Source organism: Bufo gargarizans, chromosome 5 (assembly GCF_014858855.1).
Source record: "Bufo gargarizans isolate SCDJY-AF-19 chromosome 5, ASM1485885v1, whole genome shotgun sequence".
NCBI classification, from domain to species: Eukaryota; Metazoa; Chordata; class Amphibia; order Anura; family Bufonidae; genus Bufo; species Bufo gargarizans.
The window spans coordinates 140,827,330-140,854,203 of NC_058084.1; the positions used below are offsets into that span (position 1 = coordinate 140,827,330).

The following is a 26,874-nucleotide window of genomic DNA, read 5'->3' on the forward strand; positions in this document are numbered from 1 at the left end:
ACACACCGCTGAAATCAGCATTTCTGTCACTATTTTATGCATAAAGTTCATGACCGGTTCCTTTTAACAAACTGAATGTCAGATAAACCAAATAATTAGTTAAATTTGCCATTCAGTGCCACCCTTGTTCCAGGCTTTCTTTGCAAAACCAATCCAGCTGTGGTTCATACAAGGTGACTTTGAGCTGGATACAGACCTCAGAATGGTCTGCAGTAAGCGTGCTTCATGAGGGGAAGTAGATGAGATTGAGATATGTGAAAAGATCTGCTCGCTTAAGCACAGCCTCTCAAAGACTGACAGCATTGCAAAAGCAGTCTTCTTCACACAGTTAAATGTCTTTGGAAGTGATGCCCAACACATGTGTATTTTATTTTGATGTTTCAAGTGATAGCACTGCTCCTCTGAATCCACCTAAGGGAACAATATATGAGGGGGACCCCCATCAACAGTACAGTGACTGACAGAGCTCACTCCCATGCACCAATCACATCCATATCTCAACACCCCATACAGAGTAATTACATTTAGGTTCACCATCCTCCCCTCCAAAGTATTCAGAAAGCTTGCTGCCCATATTATCCTCCCAACCGGGTCCATGGGTCCACAAAAAAACGTAAGTTGCTCCTTGTGCATTCCATTTTCGTATGTCCGTATTTCCGTTCCGCAAAGAAATAGAAAATGTCCTATTACGGACAAGTATAGTACTGTTCTATTAGGAGCCTGCTGTTCCGTTCCGCAAAATATGGAATGCACACGGACGTCATCCGTGTTTTTTGCGGTCCGCAAAATACATATGGTTGTGTGCATGAGCCCTAAAAGTAATAAAAATAAAGCATAAAAGAAATGCTGTCCTGGTCCCAATTCTAGCAAGCTTTGTGGGGCTCTTGCTACAGCTGCTAATAAAAAAGATCAACAACATAAGGCAATAAAGTAATTGTAGAATATCTACAATTCGGTTAAATGTCCATATAAATAGATCTGGAGAGATTTATCAGTCAATCTGCGCCAAAGAAATATTGAAATTTCTGCCTAAATTACATGTTAATGAATTGTGCCAAATTAATCACATGCCTATTTTAGTATTCACTCCAAAAAGGATTCACACCAAAATACAAATCCACTGAAAAAAGTGGGTGTGGTTAATAATGTGGCGTTACCTGTCACACAGAACAAGCAATGGCCGTGTGCATGAGCCTTTAAGTCATAAGGGGTTGTACCAGATTAGAAGAAAGAGTCTGCATTTTTTTTACCTAGAAACAGAGATACCAGACACAACCCACAGACAAGTGTCAACGTGGCCCCCTTTTTTTTTTTTTTTTTTGTAAATAGTAGCCTATATGGTATAATAATGTGTAGGGCTTCATTGTCCTTGAAGGGAATGATGACTGTTCACTTTGTTTTCAAGATTTTAAGAAGCAACAGCAGATTGCACAGCTTACAAAGGAGAAAGACAATTTAACAGAATCAATTAAGGTTTTTAAAGGCCTTTTTGATGCAACAGATCACCTGATCAAAGAAATGAAATGTAAGTTTTTAAACATGTATGGTGCAGATTTAGCTTATTTGTGTACAGGGCCGGCTCTGTCATAAGGCAGCCCAAGCGGCTGCTTGAGGGCGCGGAAAACAATTAACTTGCTAACTTACATTTACCTCGCTGAGCCTGTGTGCCGACGCCCTCACTCACTCTCTCAGTCACAGAGCGGCACGCAGCTGACAGGCTGCTACACTCTGAGATACGAGACCCTGGTGTATTTAAATCTCATTTAGCATGTCTTTCAGAAAAGTTTCTCCTGGAATTCGAACTCGCAATCTTTACACATCAGAGGCAAGGCATTTACCCACACAGCAATGACAGCTGTATAGCCAGTTACTTAAAAAAATATATATATATAAGACTTCTACTGTAGATACCTAGTGTAGCAGAGCTGGGTGTGTTGGGGCAACTGTCATGTGTATGGTTGTACCCTAGGTATCAAAGTTATCTACAGTAGAAGTCTTATTTTATTTTATTTTTTTAAGTAACTAGCTATACAGCTTCCATAGCTGTGTGGGTAAGTGCTTTGCCTCTGATACAGAAGGTCATGGGTTCGAATCCCATCACAAACTTTTCTGAAAGACAGGCTAAATAAGAACACGAGCACCAAATCTTCAACACTAGAGGCTGCTGGGAACAGAGGAAGAGGCTGCATCGCATCGCTGACATGGAGGTAAGTATAAAAGTTTTTTTTTTTTTTTTAAATACCGGACTGTTACTTTACTGCCATGGGGTAGGGGCTATTGGCGCCATGATACTGGCACATGGAGGGGGGAGGAGAGAGGCACTTCATACTGGCACATTAGGGGGCAGGGGGAGAGGATGGCACTATGATATTGGCACATGGGGGGGGCAAGAAATGGATATTAATAATGAGGGGCAGAAATGTGAAATGATGGGGGAGGGGGGGGGGGCAAGAAATGGACATGAGTCATGAGGGGCAGAAATGTGAACTTTTTTTCATGTTCTTATCCTCTAACCATATATGCCAGGAATAGAAAATCAGATACCCATCTGCTCCTTGTGTCCCTTGTTGCGTGCTGATGTGTTGTCCATCATGATAAAGCATCAGATGACTGTAGCCATTTCCAGGATAGAGCTGTAAGGACCAAGTGGACGGACAGTCACTGTGGACAAAACATCAGCCCACACAAAGGAACACAAAGATCCCCTCTAATGGGGAAGGTCCTAAGAGTTATCAGTAAGGCATGTATATAAGGCTACTTTCACATTCGCGTTTGGTGCGGATCCGTCTTGTATCTGCACAGAGGGATCCGCACCAATAATGCAAACGCTTGTATCCGTTTATAACGGATCCGTTTGCATTATTCATTCAAAAACGGATCCGTCTTGACTTACATTGAAAGTCAATGAGGGACGAATACGTTTTCAATTGCACCATATTGTGTTAGTGAAAAACTGATCCGTCCCCATTGACTTACATTGTAAGTCAGGATGGATCTGTTTGGCTCCGCATAGTCAGACGGTCACCAAAACGCTGCAAGCTGCGTTTTAGTGACCGTCTAAAAAACGCAACGGAGACCAAACGCAGCCAAATTGATGCATTCTGAACGGATCCTTATCCATTCAGAATGCATTGGGGCCGAACTGATCCGTTTTGGGCCGCTTGTGAGAGCCCTGAAACGGATCTCACAAGCAGACCCAGAAACGCCAGTGTGAAAGTAGCCTTATTTTTTACATCTGATTTAAAGGGGTTCTACAGTTTGTTTAAACTTATGATCTATCCTCTTGTTAGATCATCAGCATCTGATCGGCGGGGGTCTCGGGTGTCGGACGCCCGCCGATCAGATGCTGATGATCTATCCAGAGGATAGATCATCAGTTTAAACAAACTGTAGAACCCCTTTTAAAAAAATCCCTGAACAGCCATGGTTAACTGACTGCATGGTTTACTTTTTGCATGGTTTTACTCTTATGTTTCTCTGACATAAAAAACATTCATGCTCCTGTTCAACCACATAATGTTTTCTATATTGACTAAATTTCATCCACATCAAGGAGTATTCACAGGCATAGACATGCACATAAGAGCGTACAAATTTGCAGCCATACTTTGACAATAAATAATGATTATATGCAATACACATAGATAATTATACTATATTATACACATAATTTAGTTAACCGTACATGTATACAAACAGGTGGCACAATATGTATAAACTACTATAGCACCTTATCCATGCAGTTTTTTCCATTTAAAATAAAGAAAAATAGCAGGGTTTTTGTGGCACAGTAATGGAGTATCTGTCTACTGCACCGTTCAGCTGTGTGAATGTATCCATAGTGTTGAATACATACTTTGGAAAAATAATCCAGCAGCTGTTGAGTGGTAAGGTCAGCTGTTGTCCTCTCTCCCATATTTCCAGACAATTTTATTTTTATTTTTAAAGACCTTTGTATGTGTATTCTATAAGGGTATTGGATTCCAAGTTTGAGAAAGCATTGTCTGCATTACAGGTAATGACAAATAACGGATTTAGTGACAATGTGATATAACATTTAATTTTAATGTATAATTGTTTATTAGGCCAGTCGGAAGAGGCCACGGGTAAAGAAAGGATCCTGAAAAATGAATTAGAGAAAAATAAAATTGATTTGCCAGTAAAAAACCAGGTAACAAATTCAAGTATACTTTTGGAGTTGTATATAGAATTTAGTGTTATGTATGTTTTGTATAACCAGTATTTCTTTATTCTTGCAGATAGAACACATTAATAACCTCATAAATAAAAAGATGGCTCAAGCAGAGACCTTGTTTAATCAGCCTAGACGGAAATGTTTACTGCCTTCTTTTTCAAATTGCAGAAAGGATGTGTTAGGAAAGGTGAGGTTCCAACCCCTTTGAAGTCTATGGTTTCATATATATCATATGGTAAAAAGTATGTGGACATGACCATCAAGTTCCATTCCAAAACTATGAGCATTGAGGCCCCTTTGGCAGCTGTAACACCTTAGTGACCAACCTGTTTTGGCCAAGCGTTTTTCTTCCTTTTTTTATCATCACCTTCCAAGAGCTATAACTTTTTTATTTTTCCATCTATATACAGTATCTCACAAAAGTAAGTACACCCACCCCTCACATTTTTGTAAATATAAATTTTGTTACAAATTTTTATATATAATTATATCTTAACTCTCTTGGGCATAGAGTTCACTAGAGATTCACAGGTTGCCACTGAAATCCTCTTCCACTCCTCCATGACGACATCAAGTTGCTGGTGGATGTTAGAGACCTTGCGCTCCTCTACCTTCCGTTTGAGGATGCCCAACAGATGCTCAATAGGGTTTAGGTCTGGAGACATGCTTGGCCAGTCCAGCATCTTTACCCTCAGTTTCTTTAGCAAGCAGTGGTCGTCATGGAGGTGTGTTTGGAGTCATGTTATACTGTAATATTAGTCATGGAATACTGTCCTGTGGGCCAGTTTATGAAGAAAGGGCTTCATGCTCTGCTTCAGTATGTCACAGTACATGTTGGCATTCATGGTTCCCTAAAAATCTTGCAGGAATTATAGATGTTGTCTTCCAACTGGCCTTGCACCTTAGAATTGTAAATAAAGGACCTAGTCCTGCACTGATCCTAGTATGCCCTGGCAAAGCTATAAGACCCTAATGACCTCCTAATACAGAGTCATCGCCCTGAAAAGAGCGGCCCCGTCCGGAAACCTTTCCCTATTACAGGACTCTAGACAACTCTACCACTATACAAAAAATACAAAATCTCTAATAACAAAGGAAATAAATTGGTGGACCGACGCGTTTCATCCAATTGTAGCCCCAGAATCATCAGGGGACACTGGGCTGGAGTGTGATATACGGAGATGAATGTTGTAATACCACTATGGTGCTAGAAACGTGACCCAAAAAATGCATATAATATAGAATACCACATTACCTAATATCACTGGAAAGTGGAAGAAACGGATGTCACCGCACCAAAAGTAGTTATAAGTGGGACAAGGTCATAGTCCCTACTCCATATCAGGGATGGTAGCGTGGTTGTGGCAGCCCTAACCAATCCCAGGACAGGGACACTTCCTCGTCACAGTTTCCCAGCGTTGGCACACTATATTTTCAGTAAGTGCTTATGGGCCACATCAGACTGATGATTTAAAAACAGCTGGGCAATCCCGCCTAATATTGCGTTGCCTGACGCTGGTGTGTCTCCACATCATCAGGAGAAACGTAAACTGTGTCATTGCACAATCCGGAGCATGCGCATTGCGATTGCAAAATATCACGTCTCCACGTCATGCAGAGCGTGCGCATTACAATTGTGAGAAACCACAGGGGAGCGTGGTCAGGAACACCCTAGTCACAGGGTGTAATCCTGCCTATATGATAGATTTTTTTGAGAGGAGGGGGCAAAAAACAGGTTAAAGCAATAACCTCCTCTTAACAAATGTAAGCCATATGTTTAATCATAGGCTCAAGATTAATAAGCGTAGTATGATTACTTTACTCACACTCAAAGGCAGAGAATGGACATTTATTGGCTGGGTTTCTGACTGACATATCAAGACAAGTAAAGAGACAAAAACTATGGTACTCCAAAAAGAAGGGAAAGTTACATGTATGTACCCTATATTATTGCTCAATTAACAAAGATATATAGAGAGCTCAAATAAAACAACCAAAATTGAGCTGCTCGTTGAGACCATGGGGATTGGAGGTGTTTATTTTAAAAATCCACCAACTCTCCCTCTGTAGGATGTATCTCTCCCAATTACCGCCACGTGGTGACCTGTTGACACGTTCAATCCCCTTAAATTTAATGCCTGTTGTAAGCCCTTCATGGGTCATCTGGACGTGTCTAGCAACTGGGGTCTCCCTATTAAGTATGTCATTCAGGTGTTCACCCATGCGGCGGTGAAATTCTCTTCGCGTTTTCCCTACATATCTAACACTACTTTCACAAGTCATTAGATATATTATCCCTATGGTGCAACAGTCTCTAAAGTCTTGTAAAACCGTAGCAAACTGTCTGTGCTTACGTTTGCAAGTACTGGCCAATTCTCCTGATGGACCCTGGAGTATCAGATGTACTCCCTCCATGCCCTAGTATTACCTTCAGAAGGAGTAAGTGTCTCCATGACCATCTAGTACAGTGATGGCAAACCTTTTAGAGACCGAGTGCCCAAACCGCAACCCAAAACCCACTTATTTATCGCAAAGTGCCAACACAGCAATTTAATCTGAATACCAATGTAGTATATCTTCCATGTACTTTATCATTTAGCTATAATAGCCTGCCTGCATTCAATGCGCTGCCCGTGCCGTTCATAGTGCGCCCTGCGCTGATGAATAGCAGGAAAAGTCTAAGGCATATTGATGCACCATAGACATTTTCCAGGGTGCGGGTGCCCACAGAGAGGGCTCTGAGTGCCGCCTCTGGCACCCGTGCCATAGGTTCGCCATCACTGATCTAGTACATAGTCATTATACGAGACCAGCTCTTGGGGGCACGTGGTTAGATCGCAAACCACTAAGCATGTTCCGGTGCGGGTCCTGTATGGCATGTAGCTATGTGAAAAATACGAAAGTTAATATCTGTTCGTCACCAAGAAAAACTATGACATCAGAGACTTTATACATTGTAGGAGCAAGGGGGTGGTATACCTTGCACAATCTACCTGCCCCAGGGACTATGTGGGCAAAACCTACAGGGAATTCCGGAGACGCATTCTGGAGCATATCAACGATATCAAAAAGAAGAAAGACACCCCGATAGCAAACCATATGTGGGAGTTTCACAATGGTGAACCCACGTCCCTGTGTTTCTCAGCCCTAGAACTGGTAAGACCATCTCCTAGAAAAGGTGACTGGGACAGTAGGATCCTTCAGAAAGAAACCGAATGGATCTATAGGTTCCGCTCCCAGTCACCGGGAGGGCTTAATGAGAAACTAACCTTTTCATGTTTCCTGTGACTCGTTCAATTCTTTGATCCATAGGCCTTTTTTCCTTATTCATAATTTCTGTCCTCAGTAAATGATAGAAATAGACATCGACACATGAAGTGTCAACCTATTACTATAAGGCTTAGGGCTCTTTCACACCTGTGTTCTTTTCTTCCGGCATAGAGTTCCGTCGTCGGGGCTCTATGCCGGAAGAATCCTGATCAGTTTTATCCTAATGCATTCTGAGAGGAGAGAAATCCGTTCAGGATGCATCAGGATGTCTTCAGTTCAGGACCGGAACGTTTTTTGGCCGGAGAAAATACCGCAGCATGCTGCGCTTTTTGCTCCGGCCAAAAATCCTGAAGACTTGCCGCAAGGCCGGATCCGGAATTAATGCCCATTGAAAGGCATTGATCCGGATCCGGCCTTAAGCTAAACGTCGTTGCCGGATCCGACGTTTAGCTTTTTCTGAATGGTTACCATGGCTGCCGGGACGCTAAAGTCCTGGCAGCCATGGTAAAGTGTAGTGGGGAGCGGGGGAGCAGTATATTTACAGTCCGTGCGGCTCCTGGGGCGCTCCAGAGTGACGTCAGGGCGCCCCAAGCGCATGGATCACGTGATCGCATGGCACGTCATCCATGCGCATGGGGCGCTCTGACGTCATTCTGGAGCGCCCCGGGAGCCGCACGGACTGTAAGTATACCGCTCCCCTGCTCCCCACTACTACTATGGCAACCAGGACTTTAATAGCGTCCTGGCTGCCATAGTAACACTGAAAGCATTTTGAAGACGGATCCGTCTTCAAATGCTTTCAGTTCACTTGCGTTTTTCCGTATCCGGCGTGTAATTCCTGCAAGTGGAGTACACGCCGGATCCGGACAACGCAAGTGTGAAAGAGGCCTAACTCTTTACCTGAGTGCCACTTCTCTATCACACATATCTGTCACATGGCAAAGACGCTATGGTGTCCGTATGCACTCGTAGAACTACCCCCCAAGGTTGCCCCTAGTAACTAGTTAACCCCCTAACCACCTTTATCTAAAAATGGAGATATGGAATAGGGAGGTGGCAATAAGAGGGTTAATTTATGGTCCGCTCTAAGCCCCGTACTTGTACATCGAATGGGCAGGGTATATTGTGATTTGTTTCCTGACGGGATCTCATTATCATGGACATGCATGTTAATGTATTGGAACGCACAACCATTTGCCTGGAACGCATGGCCACTCTATCTTTAATGATTTTTGCCATTTTGGAATACAAGTGTGTCTATGAGCCGTCGGCTTAGTACATCTATCTCCACCCACCGATGTGCTACATCCAGTGACGTGCGCGTCAGTACAATGGAACGCACGGCCATCTTTAAAGTTCCCCGAAACGCAAAGCCACCCTGACACGCCCCCTTTTCTGGGCAGCGAGCGCTTCGCTCAATATGTATGTACGCCAGTACTGTACCCTTTGTAAATGAGCGGCCGACGTGTTACAATCCCTTATCCGGGGGAGGTTAGAAAAGAAACTGATGAAGTGCAAATATTTCCGGGACGGCGTTGTAACGCACAGCCATCTTGACACGCCCCCTGCAACCAGGTTGCCGTGCGTTCCATTTATATAACATGCTTGATCTCTTCAGAATTATGCAGGTAGCCCTCAACTAATTGTTCATACACTGGGGCCACCTGTACTCTGTAACTCTTATCTACAGGATCTCTAAAAATTGAGTTAAAATATTCCCATTACCTGCCCAGATAGCCTGACCACATGACGAGATGTGTAGCTCAGGATAGGCTGATGACAACACAGGACCGCCCCTCTTTGGGGTTTAAAAGTCAGTATGGGTGAATGCACTAATTGGAGCCACATCTTTTTTGCCCCCTGGAGCACCGCAAGCCCTGCACCACCGGTCTGTGAGCTGAAACTGAAGTTCATGACCAGATAAGTAATTCACTGGTATTCAGTACGGTTTATTTTAACATAGTAGCTACACACATTTTGTGTTCATTCTTATAGACCAGTGCTGGCTTGTGTGTGCTCCACTTTTGTTTTGCTTCATTATTGATTTTGGTCGGTCTCTGTCTGTGCATCTGTGCCGTCTGTGACACGTATCTGTGACACGTATGCCTTGACAAAAGATTGTTGGATATTTGCGTCCCCTGATAACCCTTCTGAATAAGAAGGGGAAACGCGTCGGGACAAGTAGTGTAACATCACGTTTTGATCAGGGACTGTATATCTATACTGTTCTTGTTAAATCATTTATCTCGCATGTATCACACCTAGTGTAGATTGAGACCTAGGTATAATTTTTCTTGGTAGATTACGTATAGTGTATTTATACGTAAAGCAAGGGCTTTATAAGGACAGGTAGAAAAGGCACGCGGACAGAGTGCTCCTACCATCCAGGTGCATCTCTGGGCAGAGGATATGCTGAGGGATATTTAGGGACAGACACTAGGAACCTGTACGTGTTGCCCCACTCCTCCATCCAGCAGCAATCATTGTCCACCTAGCCTTGAATAGCTCTATTGTGTGTTTGTTCATTTGTTTTATTGGTCCCCTCTAAGGGATCCGTGTTTAATGATCTTTAATAAAAGTTACGTTTTAGGTAGTTGTTATCAGTGATAGTGTCTTACGTTCCTTAAGGTCATATTGAAAATGTTCAATGGTGTTCTGTAAATGGTTTTCCTTGTTACTAAATTTGGGTTCCTGCCTGGCATTGACGTGATGACGTAGAGGACGTCGCGCTCTCCGCCTCCCCCCGGCTCAGCTGTCCCGCTGCTTTGAACATGCTGGCGTTCTCGTGCCGAACCTTCCCCGCACCCTCTCTATGACCGTGTGTTAAGCGCTATCGCGCTACAGCGCTACTGCCTCTCGTCTACAGCCTACTACGCTACTGCCACCGACTGCTGAGCTCGGACGTGGGGCCTGCTTTTTGCTTATTGCCGATCCTGCCGCTCCTGCCGCTTCCTCCTCTCCTACCCTCCGTGCCGTCGCGAACAGTTCGCTATGTGGAGTTCTTCCGTGGAGTGCGTCTCCGGTCCCTGTTGATCTGATGCTCCCCTCCTGGTGTCAGTGTGAGTAACACCTCTGTGTTTCCCTTACCCGATGGTTTGTTGGACAAGCTGACAAGTTGAAGAATCATACCTAGGACTGCTGCCGATTCTCCTTCCTCTCTCCTCATGTTATTGTATATGACCTGGCCCTCTCCTCGTGTTTTCAGCTTTTCTCGATTTGTTCTCTCTCCTCTTTGATGTCGTGGTGACTAACCTCCCTATGATTGCTGACTCTAACTAACCCTGAGTGGAGATCGATAAGTTGCTGGAGGACTCTTCAGGGGGCTTGTATGAAGTCCATGATATATTTAACCCCGTTTTGTGCCTTTAGATTCTGTCCAGTATTTTTTTTAATTATTTTCCCCTTTTTTCCTCTATACTGCTGGGACTAATTCTATTGACCCTACTCTGACAGGCTGCTGGTGTTAATATTTTTGGGGAAAAAAAAAAAAAAAAGTGAGGTGCCTATGATTATAAAAGAAGTGAACTATAGAATATAAAGCATAAGGTGGAGAAGGGGAAAAAAAAAAAAAAAAAGGAGGAGAAAGAGTATAAAGAAGAGTGGACAAATAAAAAAAAAAAAAGGGAAGAAAGGGGAAAAAGAGGAAAAGAAAACAAGAACAAACAAGAAGGGAGTGAAAAAAAAAGGGAAAAAAAAATAAAGGGCGAAAAAAAAAAAAAAACAAGAACAAACAAGAAGGGAGTGAAAAAAAAAAAATAAAGGGCGAAAAAAAAAAAATAAATAAAATAAGAGAAGGGAAAGAAGGAGAGCGAAGAAGAAGAGATATATACTCAAAAGGAGAGAAAGAGGCGGAACAAGGGGAAAGAAAGAAAAAAGAGGGGAAAAAAAAAAGCAGGAATAAGATATGGCCCCAAAAGCTAGTAGGCGCTCGACTGATCTCTCAAGTCAGAAACACGGGTCCAAAACTGTTGAAGCAACAAAAATAGACCAGTTCCTGAGGTCTCCGAGGGTTAATACGAGGGGCGGACAAAAGGAACTTGTCACAAAAAAAAAATGGCCTGTGGTGCGTCAAAGTAGGTGTGGTTTCCCTTCTTTTAGTCTATTATTATTATTTTTTTCCCTCTCTCCTGTTTCTTCATTTAACCATTGTTGATGATGCTGACTAGAATTATTGCTTGGAATATACGTGGTCTGGGGGATAGAGGTAAGAGACAAGCGGTTTTTGACTTGACTCAGGCCCATTTACCAGCAATAGTATGCCTGTTAGAGACCCACCTCACTGAGGAGACCACTAGAGTGGTCGACAGGGGATGGGCTGCGCACACGTATCATTCTACCCTCTCCAATTACTCGAGAGGTGTTACGGTGTTGATACATAGACTTATTGATTTCGTTTGTGAGGCATCCTCTGTCGACCAACAGGGGAGATTTATTTTTTTATATTGTAGGTTAGGGGGGAAGATATGTATTTTGGCCTTTGTCTATATCCCACCGCCATTTTCCTTTTCGGTTCTTAATTCTCTTTTATTATTCATGGATAAATGGCCAGAATGTCCAACATTGATTATTGGCGACTTTAACTGTGTCATCGATCCTCTACGTGACAGGGTCTCTACGAGTGCCAGGAGTGACAGTCCGGTCCAGGGGTCTCCCCTGGCACGGTTTTGCCTGGAGGCTGGATTTGAGGATGCTTGGGAACATCTGGGACAGGGGAAAAGGGTTTTTTCATGCTTTAGTAAAGCAGGTAAATTGTTGTCCAGAATAGATCTTGTATTGATAAATAGTAAACATGTGAAACTGATAAAGCGAATGAAATATGAAACAAGGTCAATATCTGATCACTCTCCACTATTACTTGAATTATGCTTATCTCAGGAAAGATATACACCAAAACCTCCCTTTAGACTAAATCCTTATTGGCTATCAGTTATAAAGACACATGAAATAATTCGAAATGAAATAGGCCGATTCTGGGATATTAACTATGGCTCAGCAAAAATTCAAGTGGTATGGGATACCTTTAAGGCGTATATGAGGGGATTGATGGTTAGTAATATCAAGAATCTTAGAAGGGAATATGGAAAAAAACTGAAAAATCTAGAAAAACATGTAGTGTTGGCGACAGAATCCTTTCACATGAACAAGACGGAGAAGAACAGGGAAAATATGCAAAGAGCCACACAAATATATGCTAAGTTTTTATTGGATAAGGCCCAACAGAACCTTTTCTTTAAAGGGCAAAAATATTTTACAGAGTCAGGGCGACCTGGTAAACTCCTCTCCAGAGTAATCTCCAATCAACAACCCAAAAAACATATAGATAAGGTTCGATTGAGTGATGGTAGGATAGTCACCAGACAGGGCCCGGTGGAGAAGGCCTTTCTTGATTACTTCCTTGATCTGTATAAAGCTGACCCCAACATTACAGATGATAAGATAGATTTCTATCTAGACAGGATCAAATTTCCAACTATTACTGAGACGCAAAAGAAAGCACTAGAATTGGAGGTCTCAATTCAGGAACTTGAGGGAGCTATTAAACTATGTTCAGCTAACTCCACTCCTGGTTCAGACGGGCTTCCATATGAATTTTATAGTAAATATGGGGACTGTATTCTTCCCAGACTGTTGGAGGTCTTTGCTGAATCAATGGAGGATGGGATGCTGCCAGATTCAATGATGGAGGCTACAATAATATTAATTCCAAAAAAAGGCAAGGACCCTTTAGATTTAGAATCTTATAGACCAATTTCACTGCTCAATGCAGATGTAAAGCTTCTTGCGAGGGTCCTGGCTACAAGGCTTTCTAGGGTCATTTCCTCCATTGTCCATCCGGATCAGAGCGGTTTCATCCAAAATAAGGGTACACATCATAATTTACATCGGCTCTTTTCTAATATCCAGGCCCCTGGGGGGACCGCCCGCTCCATCCTGTCATTGGATGCCTCTAAGGCCTTTGACAGGGTGGAGTGGCGTTTCCTCTGGAAGGTTCTTGCCAGGATGGGCTTTGGAGAAAGGTTTATACGTACTCTTAAGCTACTGTATAGATCTCCAAGGGCAAAATTGAGTCTTAATGGAATTCTGAGTAGTAGTATTGATTTAAACAGAGGCACCCGCCAGGGCTGCCCATTATCTCCCTTGTTATTCGATATTTATATCGAACCCCTTGCGATGGCCATCAGGCAGGATGATCAGGTTAAAGGATTCGGTACGCTAGGAACACAAGACCGTATCTCATTATATGCAGATGATGTTCTGTTTTTTATAGACCATACGGAAATTACTCTTCCTAGGATTATTCAAATGGTTAAAGTATTTGGTGAGGTGTCTGGTCTTCTTATAAACTGGGCCAAGACCAGTCTGCTCCCAATAGACCCCCTGCCACAGAAAGAGGTTCCTGTCACACAGTTAGATATTGTTGATACTTTTCAATACTTGGGTTTGACTATATCGCCTCGGGTCGAAAATTTTGTACAACTTAATTTGATCCCCATAATGGTAAAGATTAGAGCTAAAATAGGAATCTGGCTGAAACTTCCCCTATCTAGAGCTGATCGAGTTTCACTAGTTAAAATGGTGATATTACCACAATTTCTTTATGTGCTCAGGAATACACCTATTTGGATACAAGACAAACATTTTAAACTTATGGAAAGAATAATTAATGATTTAATATGGGGAAGAAAGCGAGTTCGAATTAAGCTGGAATATTTGTATAAATCAGTGGAGTGTGGGGGTTTAAATCTCCCCTACTTTAAAGGGTACTTTATTGCAGCCCAGTTATTGATGTGCTATGAATCAGAGAACAGTACACTCCTGGGGAAGTTGGTAACTAGCCATGCCCACAATAATATTTTTACCTTGTTGGAATCTGGCCTATTGAAGAGTTATGAGCAAGGCTACAGAGAGACTATAAAACTACTCCTGAAAGTGTGGGCTACAACTAGGACATGGTTGAAGGTTAAGGGTTCACTTACATTTACGCCCCTCTGGCATAATTTGTATTTACAAAGGCTAGATGAAATTGCAGCTGACACATTTTGGCAGAAGAATAAAATTTTATATATTTCACAGGTAGTTAAAGATAGAGAAATTAAATCTTTTATAGAAATGACACATAATATAAGAAACCTTTCATGGTTTAGGTACTTTCAATTGCGATCTGTACTATCCAGTTTGGATGATAAGCGGCTGTTGGATATAGATAATTTATCTTTTTTGAATGATTGGGTAGGGGGTACACCTTCTAGAACAAAAATTTCAAATATATATAAGTTATTACTTAAGGCACGGTTTAGTGATACACACTCACCAGGACAAAAAGCGTGGGAGGCGGATTGTCCGAATTTACAAATAGAAGGGTGGGAGAATATTTTTGGGAATTTGGTTTCACTATCCCAGAACTTCAACCATGTTCTAATACAATTCTATATTTGTCACAGATTATATATTACTCCCCTATGGATGAATAAATGCGGGTTAAGAGACACGTCCAACTGCCCCAAATGTGACACTGCAGGAGCGGACTTTCTCCATATGATATGGACCTGTCCAGAACTTATAAATTACTGGAATAGTATTAATAATTGTATTATGTATAAACTAAAAATTCGAATTCCTTTTGAACCACAAGTATTTGTGCTTAATGATCTTTCCAAACTAAAAAATCACAAGTATCAAAAGATCTTCCTGAGCAGAATACTGATGTTGGCTAGAGTTTTGATCAGTCGGACCTGGTTTGCCCGATCCACTCCAGACATAAATACATGGATAAATTTAACTGATAAGGTAAAAAACTATGAGAAAATTATATATAAACGGAGGGAAATTGAGGACCAGTGGAATAGGATATGGGGTGGTTGGAGGATTGACTAGCTGAGGTCAAGTTGTTTCATTTATAGGGGTCCTACTTTGACGCACCACAGACTAGGGGGGAGGGAGGGGAGGGTTTTCTAAATGTAACGAAAAGATGAGTTGAATATATTTATATCTATATATAATTAGTTGGGTCACTAAGAATTGAGAGATTGTAAAAATTTCTATTGTAAATGTTTTATAGTTTTCCCAATAAATTTTTGAAATAAAAAAAAAATAAAAAATTTGGGTTCCTGACTAAATTTCCTGGTTATTCCTATTTGCTCATGTAATGTATTTTCTGCTTGCTCTAGTGTAATCCTCTTTTCCTCCAGTAATAGCTGCATAAATCGGAGGGAGCTATTAGTCGCCCTCCCTCTCCCGTTTCTTCATAAGTTCGGGATTTCTACAGCGATTAGCTGGAGTTAGAGTAAACTGCAGGCCACAAGGTACAATGCCTTGTTTGATGTAACTTTCCAGGCCTTGCACCTCCCACCAGGTAATAATATGTTCCTTATACAGTGTAGTCAGTTTATAAAAAGCTCCATTCAATGTTGGGGTATATTTCTTCTGAATAAATGTATTTTCAGATAAAAAACACTTTGGCTTTGGTTAGCCACACATTCTTGTCTAGACCCGCAGTCAGAAATCCAGCCATGTCCTGTACAAAGAACCAAAAATCTGTAAAGATGTGCCCCTCTGAGGGGGTACAAGATGTACCTCCCTCAGTCTACCGCAATTGACTAAAGTATATTTTGAAAGGGAACAGTAGTATTGAATAAAACTCAGCTGTTAATAAGCTGTTAATATTATAGTAGTTAAAAAGATGAATAAACAAAACCATCCTCTAGATCATCAATCCCCCCCCTATTGAAACAACAAAGTAGTCCAAAATGGACCAAAAGCACGCCACATATAAGCTAAACAGATAACTCTAAGTAAGGTGTGTAGGTAAAAGATATAAATGGTTCTTACGGGTCCATTGGTTCAATAGAGTATGGACGTGGCTTTAGATCAGGGTAGGTGTGTAGTGGCTCTGTTCTCTTGCTGCCGTGCCTTTATCTGTCATCCAGTATCACATCAGTTCATGGACATGGCAGGATATGCATCAAATTCCGTAACAGGTTGTATAGATCACAATTCAATTTTGCAGGAATTATAGATGTTGTCTTCCAACTGGCCTCACACCTTGTAAATATAGGGTCTAGTCCTGCACTGGCCCTAGTATGCCCTGGCAAAGCTATGAGACCCTAATGACCTCCTTACACAGAGTTATCTGTTTAGCTTATATGTGGCGTGCTTTTGGTCCATTTTGGACTACTTTGTTATTTCAATAGGGGGGTTCATGCTCTAGAGGATGGTTTTGTTTATTCCTCTTTTTTGCTCAATACTACTGCTCCTTTTCAAAATATACATTTACTGTTCCCTCAATGAACTGTAGCTCCCCACAGCTGGCAGCACTCATGCAGCCCCAAACCATGACACTCCCACCACCATACTTGACTGTAGGCAAGACACACTTGTTTTTGTACTTCTTACCTGGTTGCCGCCACACACGCTTGACACCATCTGAACCAAATAGGTTTATCTTGGTCTCATCAGACCACAGGACATGGTTCCAGTAATCCATGTCCTTAGTCTGCTTTTCTTAGGCAAACTGTTTGCAGGCTTTCTTGTGCACCATCTTTAGAAGAGACTTCCTTCTGGGACTACAGCCATGCACACCAATTTGATGCAGTGTGTGGCGTAAGGTCTGAGCACTGACAGGCTGACCCTTCACCCCTTTAACATCAGCTGCAATGCTGGAAGCACTCATATGTCTATTTTAAAAGGACAACCTCTGGATATGATGCTGAGCATGTGCACTCAATTCTTTGGTCGACCATGGTGAGGCCTGTTCTGAGTGGAACCTGTTTTGTTAAACCGCTGTATGGTGTTGGCCACTGTTCTGCAGCTCAGTTTCAGGGTGTTGGTGATCTTCTTATAACCTAGGCCAGTGATGGCGAACCTATGGCAGAGCCCTCTCTGTGGGCACCCACACCCGCACCCTGGAAAACGTCTATGGTGTACCAATAAGCCTTAGCCTTTTCCTGACATTTATCAGCACAGGGCGCACTATGAACAGCACAAGCAGAGCATTGAATGCTGGCAGGATATTATAGTACATGGAGGATATTCTATACTGTACTGTAGTATTCAGGTTAAATTGCCGTGTTGGCACTTTGCGATAAATAAGTGGGTTTTGGGTTGCAGTCTGGGCACTCAATCTCTAAAAGGGTCACTGCCCTGGCCATCTTTATGTAGACCAACAATTCTTTTTTTTTTCAGATCCTCAGAGATTTCTTTGCCATGAGGTGCCATGTTGAACTTCCAGTGAGAGAGTGTGAGAGTAATAACACCAAACTTAACACATCTGCTCCCCATTCACACCCGAGACCTTCTAACACTAACGAGGCACATCACACCGGGGAGGGAAAATGGCTAATTGGGCAATTTTCACTTAGGGGGTGTACTCACTTTTGTTGCAAGCGGTTTGGACATTAATGGTTGTGTATTGAGTTATTTTGAGGACACAGCAAATTTAGGCTACTTTCACACTCGCGTTTTGGGCGGATCTGTCACGATGGGAGACGGATCCGTTTTCTATTGTACCAGATTGTGTCAGAGAAAACTGATCCGTCCCCATTGACTTACATTGTGCGCCAGGACGGATCCATTTGGCTCAGTTTGGTCAAGCGGACTGCAAAACGCTGCAAGCAATGTTTTGGTGTCCGCCTCCAGAGCGGAATGGAGACGGAATAGAGGCAAACTGATGCGTTCTGAGCGTATCCTTTTCCATTCAGAATGCATTAGGGCAAAACTGATCCGTTTTGGACCGCTTGTGAGAGCCTCTGACGGATCTCACAGACGGAAACCCCAAAATTTTGTGTGATAGTAGCCTTACACTGTTATACAAGCTGTACACTGACTACATTGTATCAGTGTCATATCTTCAGTGCTGTCCCATTAAAAGATATAATAAAATATTTACAAAAATGTGAGGGGTGTACTCACTTTCGCGAGATACTGTAGCTGTGTGAGGGCTTGTTTTTTTTTGCGGGACAAGTTGTAGTTTTTAATGGTGCCATTTTGGGCTACACATAACTTTCTGATTAACTTTTATTAACTCTTTCTGGGAGAGAGATGTGAAAAAACAGCAATATTGCCACTGAGTTTTTACATAATAAATTTTGCAGCGTTCATTTTTTGGCATAAATAACATTATTCCACCGTGAAACACACAAATGACATGGTAACCGTATTTTGCATGTCAGTACGATTACAGGGGCGCTATATGTTTTGCTACTTTAAAAAGAATAAAAGCCGTACATTTTTCTTTTCTTTAGGTCAGGTCAGCACTGAGTCATTTTTCTGACACCCATAACATTTTAGTATTTCCTTCTACACAGCTGTTTGAGGCCTTGTTTATTTGTGGGGCAAGCTGTAATTTGTATTGTTACCATTTTAGGGTATCTAAAAATTTTGGCAACTTTTTATAAAATTTTTAGTTTTATTTTTTTGGGGGGGGGGGGGAGGGACACCGAAAGCAGACACCAAAAACAGCAAATTAATCTGTAAAAATTTTTTCTTTTAAAGTAAAAATTATTTTTATAGTTCTGACATTTTTGGACGCAGCAATACCAATTTTGTTTATTTTTGGCTTTAATACTCATAGGAGACTTCAATAAAGTATTGATTCCCACATTAGACAAGTCTCACACTAAAACTGGGAAAGGAGACTTTGAATTTTTAATATTTTTTGTTTCTTATATATTTTTAAAAACTTTTATTTTGCTTCAATTTTTAGTCTTCTTGTTAAATATGCGATTTTTTGATTGATTGTACCATAGAGTGCAATAGAACACTATTGCTGTCTATGTGATTCTTAAAGACTTCCTATGAATTTCCGTGTCCACAGGGCCCCAGTCATCTCCTGTCGTAGTCATTGTGACTGATTGTCAACTGTATTACACAGCTGGTTCCTGCCCCATAAGGAACGGGCTAAGCTCTTGAGCCCGCTTCATACGTCTCTTACATGCAAATGATGTACAGTTACGTAATTTTGCATTATGGGTTTTTTAAAGGCCACTTAAGTTCTGCCACACCAACGTCATCACACCATGTCTTTTTGGACCTCACTTTCTAGTCATGCTGGAAAGGGCCTACTCTAAACTGTTCCCACAAAGTTGGAAGCGTGCAGTTGTTTACAGTGTCTCTGTATGCTGTAGCATTATTTACTCTTCACTGGAAATAAGGAGCCTTGTCCAAACCCAGAATAAAATTGCCCCATACCATTAACAGTCCACCAACAAATATTTACTGTAGGCACTATGTTTTCCAGTAGGTATCTTTTTCCAGCATCCACCAAACCTATATTCAGACTGACAGATCTCTGAATGGTATTTTGGAGCAAAGTCTTACATTCATTCTTACAGTTCACCAATATTTGTGTAAAATATTTTGTAAATTGTAGTTGTTTTTTGCTTTTGTCCATTTAGATTGCTCATTTGGCATGCATCGAAGATGAACAAGCTGCAATTGTAATTTCATGGCACCTAGTTAGTGATATGGACTGTGTGGTTACACTGACGACTGAGGCTGCCCGTCGTATTTATGATGAGACTAAGGGTCAACAACAAGTCCTACCATTAGATTCAATCTATCGGAAAGGTTTGCAAAGCTGGGGAAGGTAAAATCATTTCTTATGCTTTGCTACTACTAGCACATATGACTGCAAGACCAGGAATAGGAATTTTGATAAAGAACAGGAGTGTAAATTTATTCAGCATATAATTATTGTTTTACGGTGGAATTGTCTTTTGTTTCGGATGGTGTTCAGTAATGTAGTTTTGTTTTACACCACGGAGCTCTGGTGCTGGGGAGCTATACCATAAAGGAAGCTACAGGTTAGGTCTCATGCACACAACAGTGACGTTTTTTGCGGTCCGCAAACCGCGGATCCGCAAAAAACGGAAGGCAATATAAATGCCTATTCTTGTCCGCAAATCGCAATTTTTTAGCGGGGCTGCGGAACGGAGCCACACAGAGTGCTGTCCGCATCTTTTGCGGCTCCATTGAAAAGAATGGGTCCGCGTCCGAGCCGCCAAAACGGCGGCTCGGATGCGGACCCAAACAACGGCCGTGTGCATGAGGCCTTAGGGTGGTGAAGATTTGTAGTCTGTATCGATTGCTACTCTGACCACTTGATACTGAGCTTTACTGCAACCACAGGGGTGACTGCATGGGGGCTAGTACATGCTCAGACTCAACAGAGTGTGCTTATAAGAGAGGTGTTAAAGAGTTGGCTGTATGTGTAGGAGAAAAAAGAATTGCTGCGACCATGTGTGACTGTGATTAATGTTCTGCTGGTGAAAAATGTAGCAGCATTCTTGTACAACAGTGACCAATTGTTGATGCAGCTATGTGTAACTTTGAATACAAGCTTGTCTAGTTAAGACTACTCTCAACTGAACCTGTGTGTGGCCGTGTTCTATATTTGCCACATATGATGCTGTCCGTTCTAGCCAACCCGCTGGTCTCTAACGGTACAAAAGGTATGATTTGGTGTTTGCCGCTCAGGCCAATTCAGTCTTCGTCTCAGGCAGCCGGAAGGCTAGGTGCACCTCTGTGTGTATATCAATATTTTTTCTACTTGAAAATAAAGCTCATAATATTTGTTTCTTTAAAGGCCTTTACCACACATACGTAATGGAGCAAGTTGCTTTGAAGCTACGGGCAATCCAGTTTATGCAAGAGACCTTCTGGTATTCTCAGAAAACAAGGAACAATGTGAAATAGGTAACATATAGTTATAAATATATTCAAACATAATACATAATCACCTCAAACTTTGAGTGTTGATATTTCCCTATTTAATCTGTCACCCATAGTGCAGAAAACATTTTCAGGGGACTTAGAGGGCTAGGCTTGTGCCTTTTGTCTCCTGTGGCTGGCAGAGCAATTGTGGATAATTGCATGCAGACAGACCTATGAGTAGTGTGGTGTCTGATAAGTGGAGAAAGAAGTATTTATTTGCCTCTATAGCTGGCCATGGCATGGTCTGTAACTGATCAGAATCTGTGTGGTATGAAAAGAATTATGACTATAAAATTCCTGAGTTTCTCACTGAGCATATTGGGGTATATTCATACAGTGCATTAAGATTAATCGCCACAAAAATCAGTGTGACTGCACCATATAAAAAAAACTGTAACATGTTGTAGACAGACTTTGTGAGGGAGGTGGAGAAAGAGAGACTGGTAATTAGTTTTAGGCTAGGGCTACATAGCGACAAAAGGTGGAACAACTACATTGCGACATGCATCATGCTGCAAGTAAAAATCTTGGATTTTTTTTGCGACACTATTGACGATCATAAAAATAGTTGTGCTACTCTTCATTGACAAGAAGTTGCATGACACATGTTGTCGTGTAGTCCTAGCCTTAGGGCTCATGCACCTAGCTGTGCCCATATTGCGGCCCGCAAACAGCCACTTGAATGGGTCCGCAATCCGGGTGATATGGTAGTATAGAATGTAAGCACTAAGGAGTTGTTCCGTTTTCTGTCCATGCACTAATTTTGGGCGGTGTGGATCATCGGATGTGGATTGCGGACCCCATTCAAGTGAATATGTCTGCAGACGGTGGGTACACGGTTGGTGCCCAATGATTTCAGACAGCAATTTGCGGTCCACAGCACTGGCCCCTACAGCGCCTCCAGCATTAATATGCCCCTATTTTACGCCCAGTAAAAATGCCATATAGTGTAAAAAAAGAAAATCAAAACAGCCATTTCAACTGCCATTTGCAGTTTGTTTGTTGCTTCACCTCCTACCCCAAAAAATTAACAAAAAGTCATGCACACCTCACAGTGGTATCAATAGAAACTATAAGTCAGTCCACAAAAAATGAGCCCTCACACAGCTCCATAGATGTAACTGAAAAAAAAGTTACGGATTTCAGAATATGGCAATGCAGAGAAAAAAATGTTATAGCTTCAGGAAGGCAGTCTAGTCTAGTAGAAAAATGCAGAAGTAATTTGATTTAAGGCTACTTTCACACTAGCGTTGTTTAAATCCGGCGTTCAAATCCGCTACCGGAACTGCCCGCCGGATCCAGAAAAACGCGTGAAAACGGATTACATTTGAATCCTGATCAGGATTTTGTTCACAATGAAAAAATGCATTGGAAAAAACGGATCCGCCATTTATGGGCTTTAACTTTTTTTTCACATTTTTCGAGTTTAACATGCAAAAGCCGGATCCGGTTTGACTGAACACACAGCGCCGGATCCAGCGTTAATGCAAGTCAGTGGGAAAAAGGCCTGATCAGGCGTTCAGTCAAAGTGTTCAGGATTTTTGGCCGGAGGTAAAAATACAACATGCTACGGTTTTCTGAAAAGCCTGATCAGTCAAAAAGACTGCACTGAAGATGTCCTGATGCATCCTGAACGGATTGCTATCCATTCAGGATGCATTAGGATAAAACTGATCAGTTCCTTTCTGGATTTGAGCCCCTAGGACGGAACTCAGCGCCGGAAAAGAAAAACGCTAGTGTGAAAGTACCCTAATTAACTTATCGGTGGAGGTAAAAGATACATTTACATGCAGCAATCACCTCCACTGTATGGGGATGAGCCATAGCTGCTGCAGTCACTCGTCCTCATAGACATTCATTGTTTGTAGGCAGCACATAACGGTATATGTAGCACAATCTGCTGTCCAGAAATGATGATTGAGGTGTCTGTACAAAAGATCATTTCACCAGACGAACAAGAGCTTTTGTTGTTCATCAGGTGATCTGTGGAACCTTTACGCAGACTGATTATTTGCGACTGATCGTTTGTATTAATGATTGTTTTAGCCTGACATTTGTGTGTCAATCTGCCTTTAGTTTGCAATCCAAAAACATGTTTTTTCTATGGATGCTGGAAATATATGTGAAAACATTCATATACATTTATATTGTTCTCCTTGTTTTATCACAATTTCTCATGCTTTCTCTGCTTGTTGTTAGTGTTTGGAGGTTTTTTGGTTTATGTCCTGAAAACTAGTAGAGACCTATGATTTGTCAGCTTAGAGGTGGATACATATGTATACAGTGTAGGCTTTTCAGAAGGACTATGGGCATCTTATTGTTGCCCTTATGTAAAGGTCAAAAACATTTAAATCAGGTTTATATTTTAAATACTTTTCATGGTAGTGTTTCCCCAATATTTATCTTATAGGGAGCTGGTCATCAGATTCATGCTGCACTAACCACAGGCAGCATGAAACAGCGACAGGCTGCCTTTTGACAAATAACAATTTTTCACTCTGAAACGCTGCAGCATTTCAGAGAAAGCAAAGCTTGAAAAAGAGCCGTGCACTCCCTTCTTCTCATCCAGTTCATCTTAAAGGGAGTCTGTCACCTCCATATGGCCATATATACAGTGCTTACATGGGTCTGTAGCAAACCTATACAGGATTCTTATGGTACCTTTGTTCTTTTCTTTAGACTTGCACAAGCAGGAAAAACGAAGTTTAATTCATATGCAAATGAGCACTTGCAAGTGCCCAGTGGCGCGTTCAGTGTCTAGGTGCCCAGGCTGCTCTGCCTTCTTTTCACTTTACTCTTCCCCAGCCTCTGCCTTTGCCTCTCGATGAGGCAAGAGACTTGGAGGGCGGGCAAAGGCAGAGACTGGGGAGGAGTAAAGTGAAAACTAGGCAGAGCAGCCTGGGCACCTAGACACTGAGATGATATAATTACAGGCAGGATTAGAATGAGTTAACTGCAGTAAACCAGTAGGTTGTGCCAGTTATTAGACATAGTGGTCAGTGCAAAAATTGCAGGATTTTATTATTATTTTTATTTAAAAATATGGAAAATTCAAAAATTCTTTAAAAATATGTTAGACATAAAAAAGCGATTCCCTTTAATATGAGAAAGTTTCACCATTTTCTAAATGTTTGTCATGTAATTTTTTCCTTTTTTGTTAGTCTTTGGAATGCTTTTAGGTGACACAATAATTCTAGATAACCTTGATGCAGCCAACAACTACAGAAAACAGGTAATTACCAAATTCATTGCCGTATTTATATTTGGCTTAAGGTGTTTTTCTGAAACTTTTATAATAATGACCTATCCTGTGGGGTCCTGAGAGCTTGGTAGATCAGCTGTTTTTTAGACAGTATCTGCGCTCGCAGTAGCACCATGGCCTTCTCACACCTTAGCCTAGGCGATGTGACATCACAATCATCGGTCACGCGGCCTAGGCACAACTCGGCCCCATTGAAGTGAATGGGGCTGAGCTCCAATACCAAGCACAACTGCTATACAATGTACAGAGCTGTGTTTGGTGAGCGGAGAGAAGGCCTCAGTGCTACTGAGCGCCGATTCCTTGTCTAACAGTAATCGGCAGGGGTCCACAGTGTCTGACCCCACCAATCGGATATTGATGACCTATCCAGAGGTGTCATTTTTTTTTTGTTGACACATTATACTTTGTTAGTGGTAAATTTTGGTTAATATACTTTGTTTTTAATCTACAAATATAGAAAATTTATAGAACTTTTTTTTTAAATTATCGGTTTTAAAAATTTTAATTCCTCTGCTTTCTAGACCTTAATTAAAGTTAATTAAAGGGGTTGTGCAGGAGGCGGCACTCCATTTTTTCTCTTCATTACACTGCCCGTCATCTCGGATGCGCAGTGTAATTACAAGCCCTCACTCTATTCACTTGAATAGAGTGGGTACTTGTAATTACACAACGCCACCACTACAGGGGAGACGACGTGTAGTGTAATGAAGAGGAAGCAGCGCTCACAATGGAGTGCTGCCTCTTCTTCAAACAGCTGATCAGCAGGGGTGCCAGCAGTCAGACCTCTGACGATCAGATATTGATGACCTATCCTCAGGATAGGTCATCAATTTAAACAGGCTGCACAAACCATTTAACATTTACAATATGTCAAATTTATGTTGGCATAATTTTTCAAGCGTACTTTTATTTTTTGGTGGTTGTTAGAAGGTAACTTAAGCAAAAAATTTTTAAAGAAATTTCCAAAGCCTACTTTTTGGGTGGCCAAATTAGATCTAAAGTGCCTTTGACTTGCTTATATATTAGAAATACCCCATAAGTCACCCCATTTTCAAAACATTTTTTCAGTTTTGCTCTATTTTTTTTAACTGAAGCAAGTTTTAAAAAACAAAACTCTTTTACCCTAAATCTGCAGTTTTTTTTAAATATCCCATATGTTGTCCTAGTAAGCTACTTGAATCAAATACCAGCCTCAGAAATAAAGGTGTAGATTTTGGGGACCCCGTTTTTAAGAATGTTTTTCAGGCACCATTTCACATTGGCAGAGCTCTTGATGTGTAAAACCCTAAGAAACAACTGCCCTCTCTCCAAAAACATTTTTGCACTACACACTTTAAGGGATTCAATTACCTAGGGGTAAGGCTACATGGCATACGACCGTGTGCCCCCCGTTACACTGTATAGGGGCAGCCACAAGGAGACGTTACACTGTATGGGGGCAGCCCTAAGGAGACGTTACACTGTATGCGGGCAGCCACAAGGAGACGTTACACTGTATGTGGGCAGCCACAAGGAGACGTTACACTGTATGGGGACAGCCACAAGGAGACGATATACTGTATGGGGACAGCCACAAGGTGACGTTATACTGTATGGGGTCCACAGGGAGACATTACACTGTATGGGGCAGCCACAAGGAGAGTTTTCCGTGGTCAGGTGAACACATTGCACCCGCACTAAATCCGGACCCATTCATTTCTATGGGGCTGTGCACATGAGCGGTGATTTTCACGCGTTGCGTGAAAATCGAAGCATGCCCTATATTGTGCGTTTTTCACGCAACGCAGGCCCCATAGAAGTGAATGGGGCTGCGTGAAAATCGCAAGCATCCGCGAGCAAGTGCGAGTGCGGTGCGATTTGCACGCATGGTTGCTAGGTGACGATCGGGATGGGGACCCGATCTTTATTATTTTCCCTTATAACATGGTTATAAGGGAAAATAATAGCATTCCTAATACAGAATGCTAAGTAAATTAGGGATGGAGGGGTTAAAAAATTAAAATGAACTCACCTCATCAACTTGTTCGCGCAGCCCGGCTTCTCTTCTTTCTTCATGTGACGGACCATGTGATGAGGGCAGTGACATCACCAAAGGTCCTTTTCTCCCAGGTCCTGGGGAAGCCGGGCTGAGCGAAAAAGTGGTTGAGGTGAGTTTAATTTAATTTTTATTTTATTTTATTTTTTAACCCCTCTATCCCTAATTTACTTAGCATTCTGTATTAAGAATGCTATTATTTTCCCTTATAACCATGTTATAAGGGAAAATAATAAAATTTACACAACACCGATCCCAAAACCGAACTTCTGTGAAGAAGTTGGGGTCAGGGTACCATACATGCCGATTTTTCTCACGCGCATGCAAAACGCATTTTGCACTCGCACGGAAAAATCCTGTATTTTCCTGCGACGCACCCACATCCCATCCGGCCCTCACACG

At 41.8% G+C, this 26,874-nt stretch overlaps 1 protein-coding gene across 1 annotated transcript in view; it reads left to right on the forward strand.

The window, feature by feature from the left end:
• Positions 1 to 26,874, forward strand: part of SMCHD1 (structural maintenance of chromosomes flexible hinge domain containing 1) — a 359,476-nt gene that overhangs the window by 302,745 nt on the left and 29,857 nt on the right. The window contains exons 39-44 of the mRNA XM_044293563.1: positions 1,406 to 1,525; positions 4,086 to 4,171; positions 4,260 to 4,382; positions 19,858 to 20,048; positions 21,048 to 21,157; positions 24,337 to 24,407. Of these exons, the coding sequence (XP_044149498.1) occupies positions 1,406 to 1,525; positions 4,086 to 4,171; positions 4,260 to 4,382; positions 19,858 to 20,048; positions 21,048 to 21,157; positions 24,337 to 24,407 (701 nt within the window). The remainder of the gene's footprint in view (positions 1 to 1,405; positions 1,526 to 4,085; positions 4,172 to 4,259; positions 4,383 to 19,857; positions 20,049 to 21,047; positions 21,158 to 24,336; positions 24,408 to 26,874) is intronic.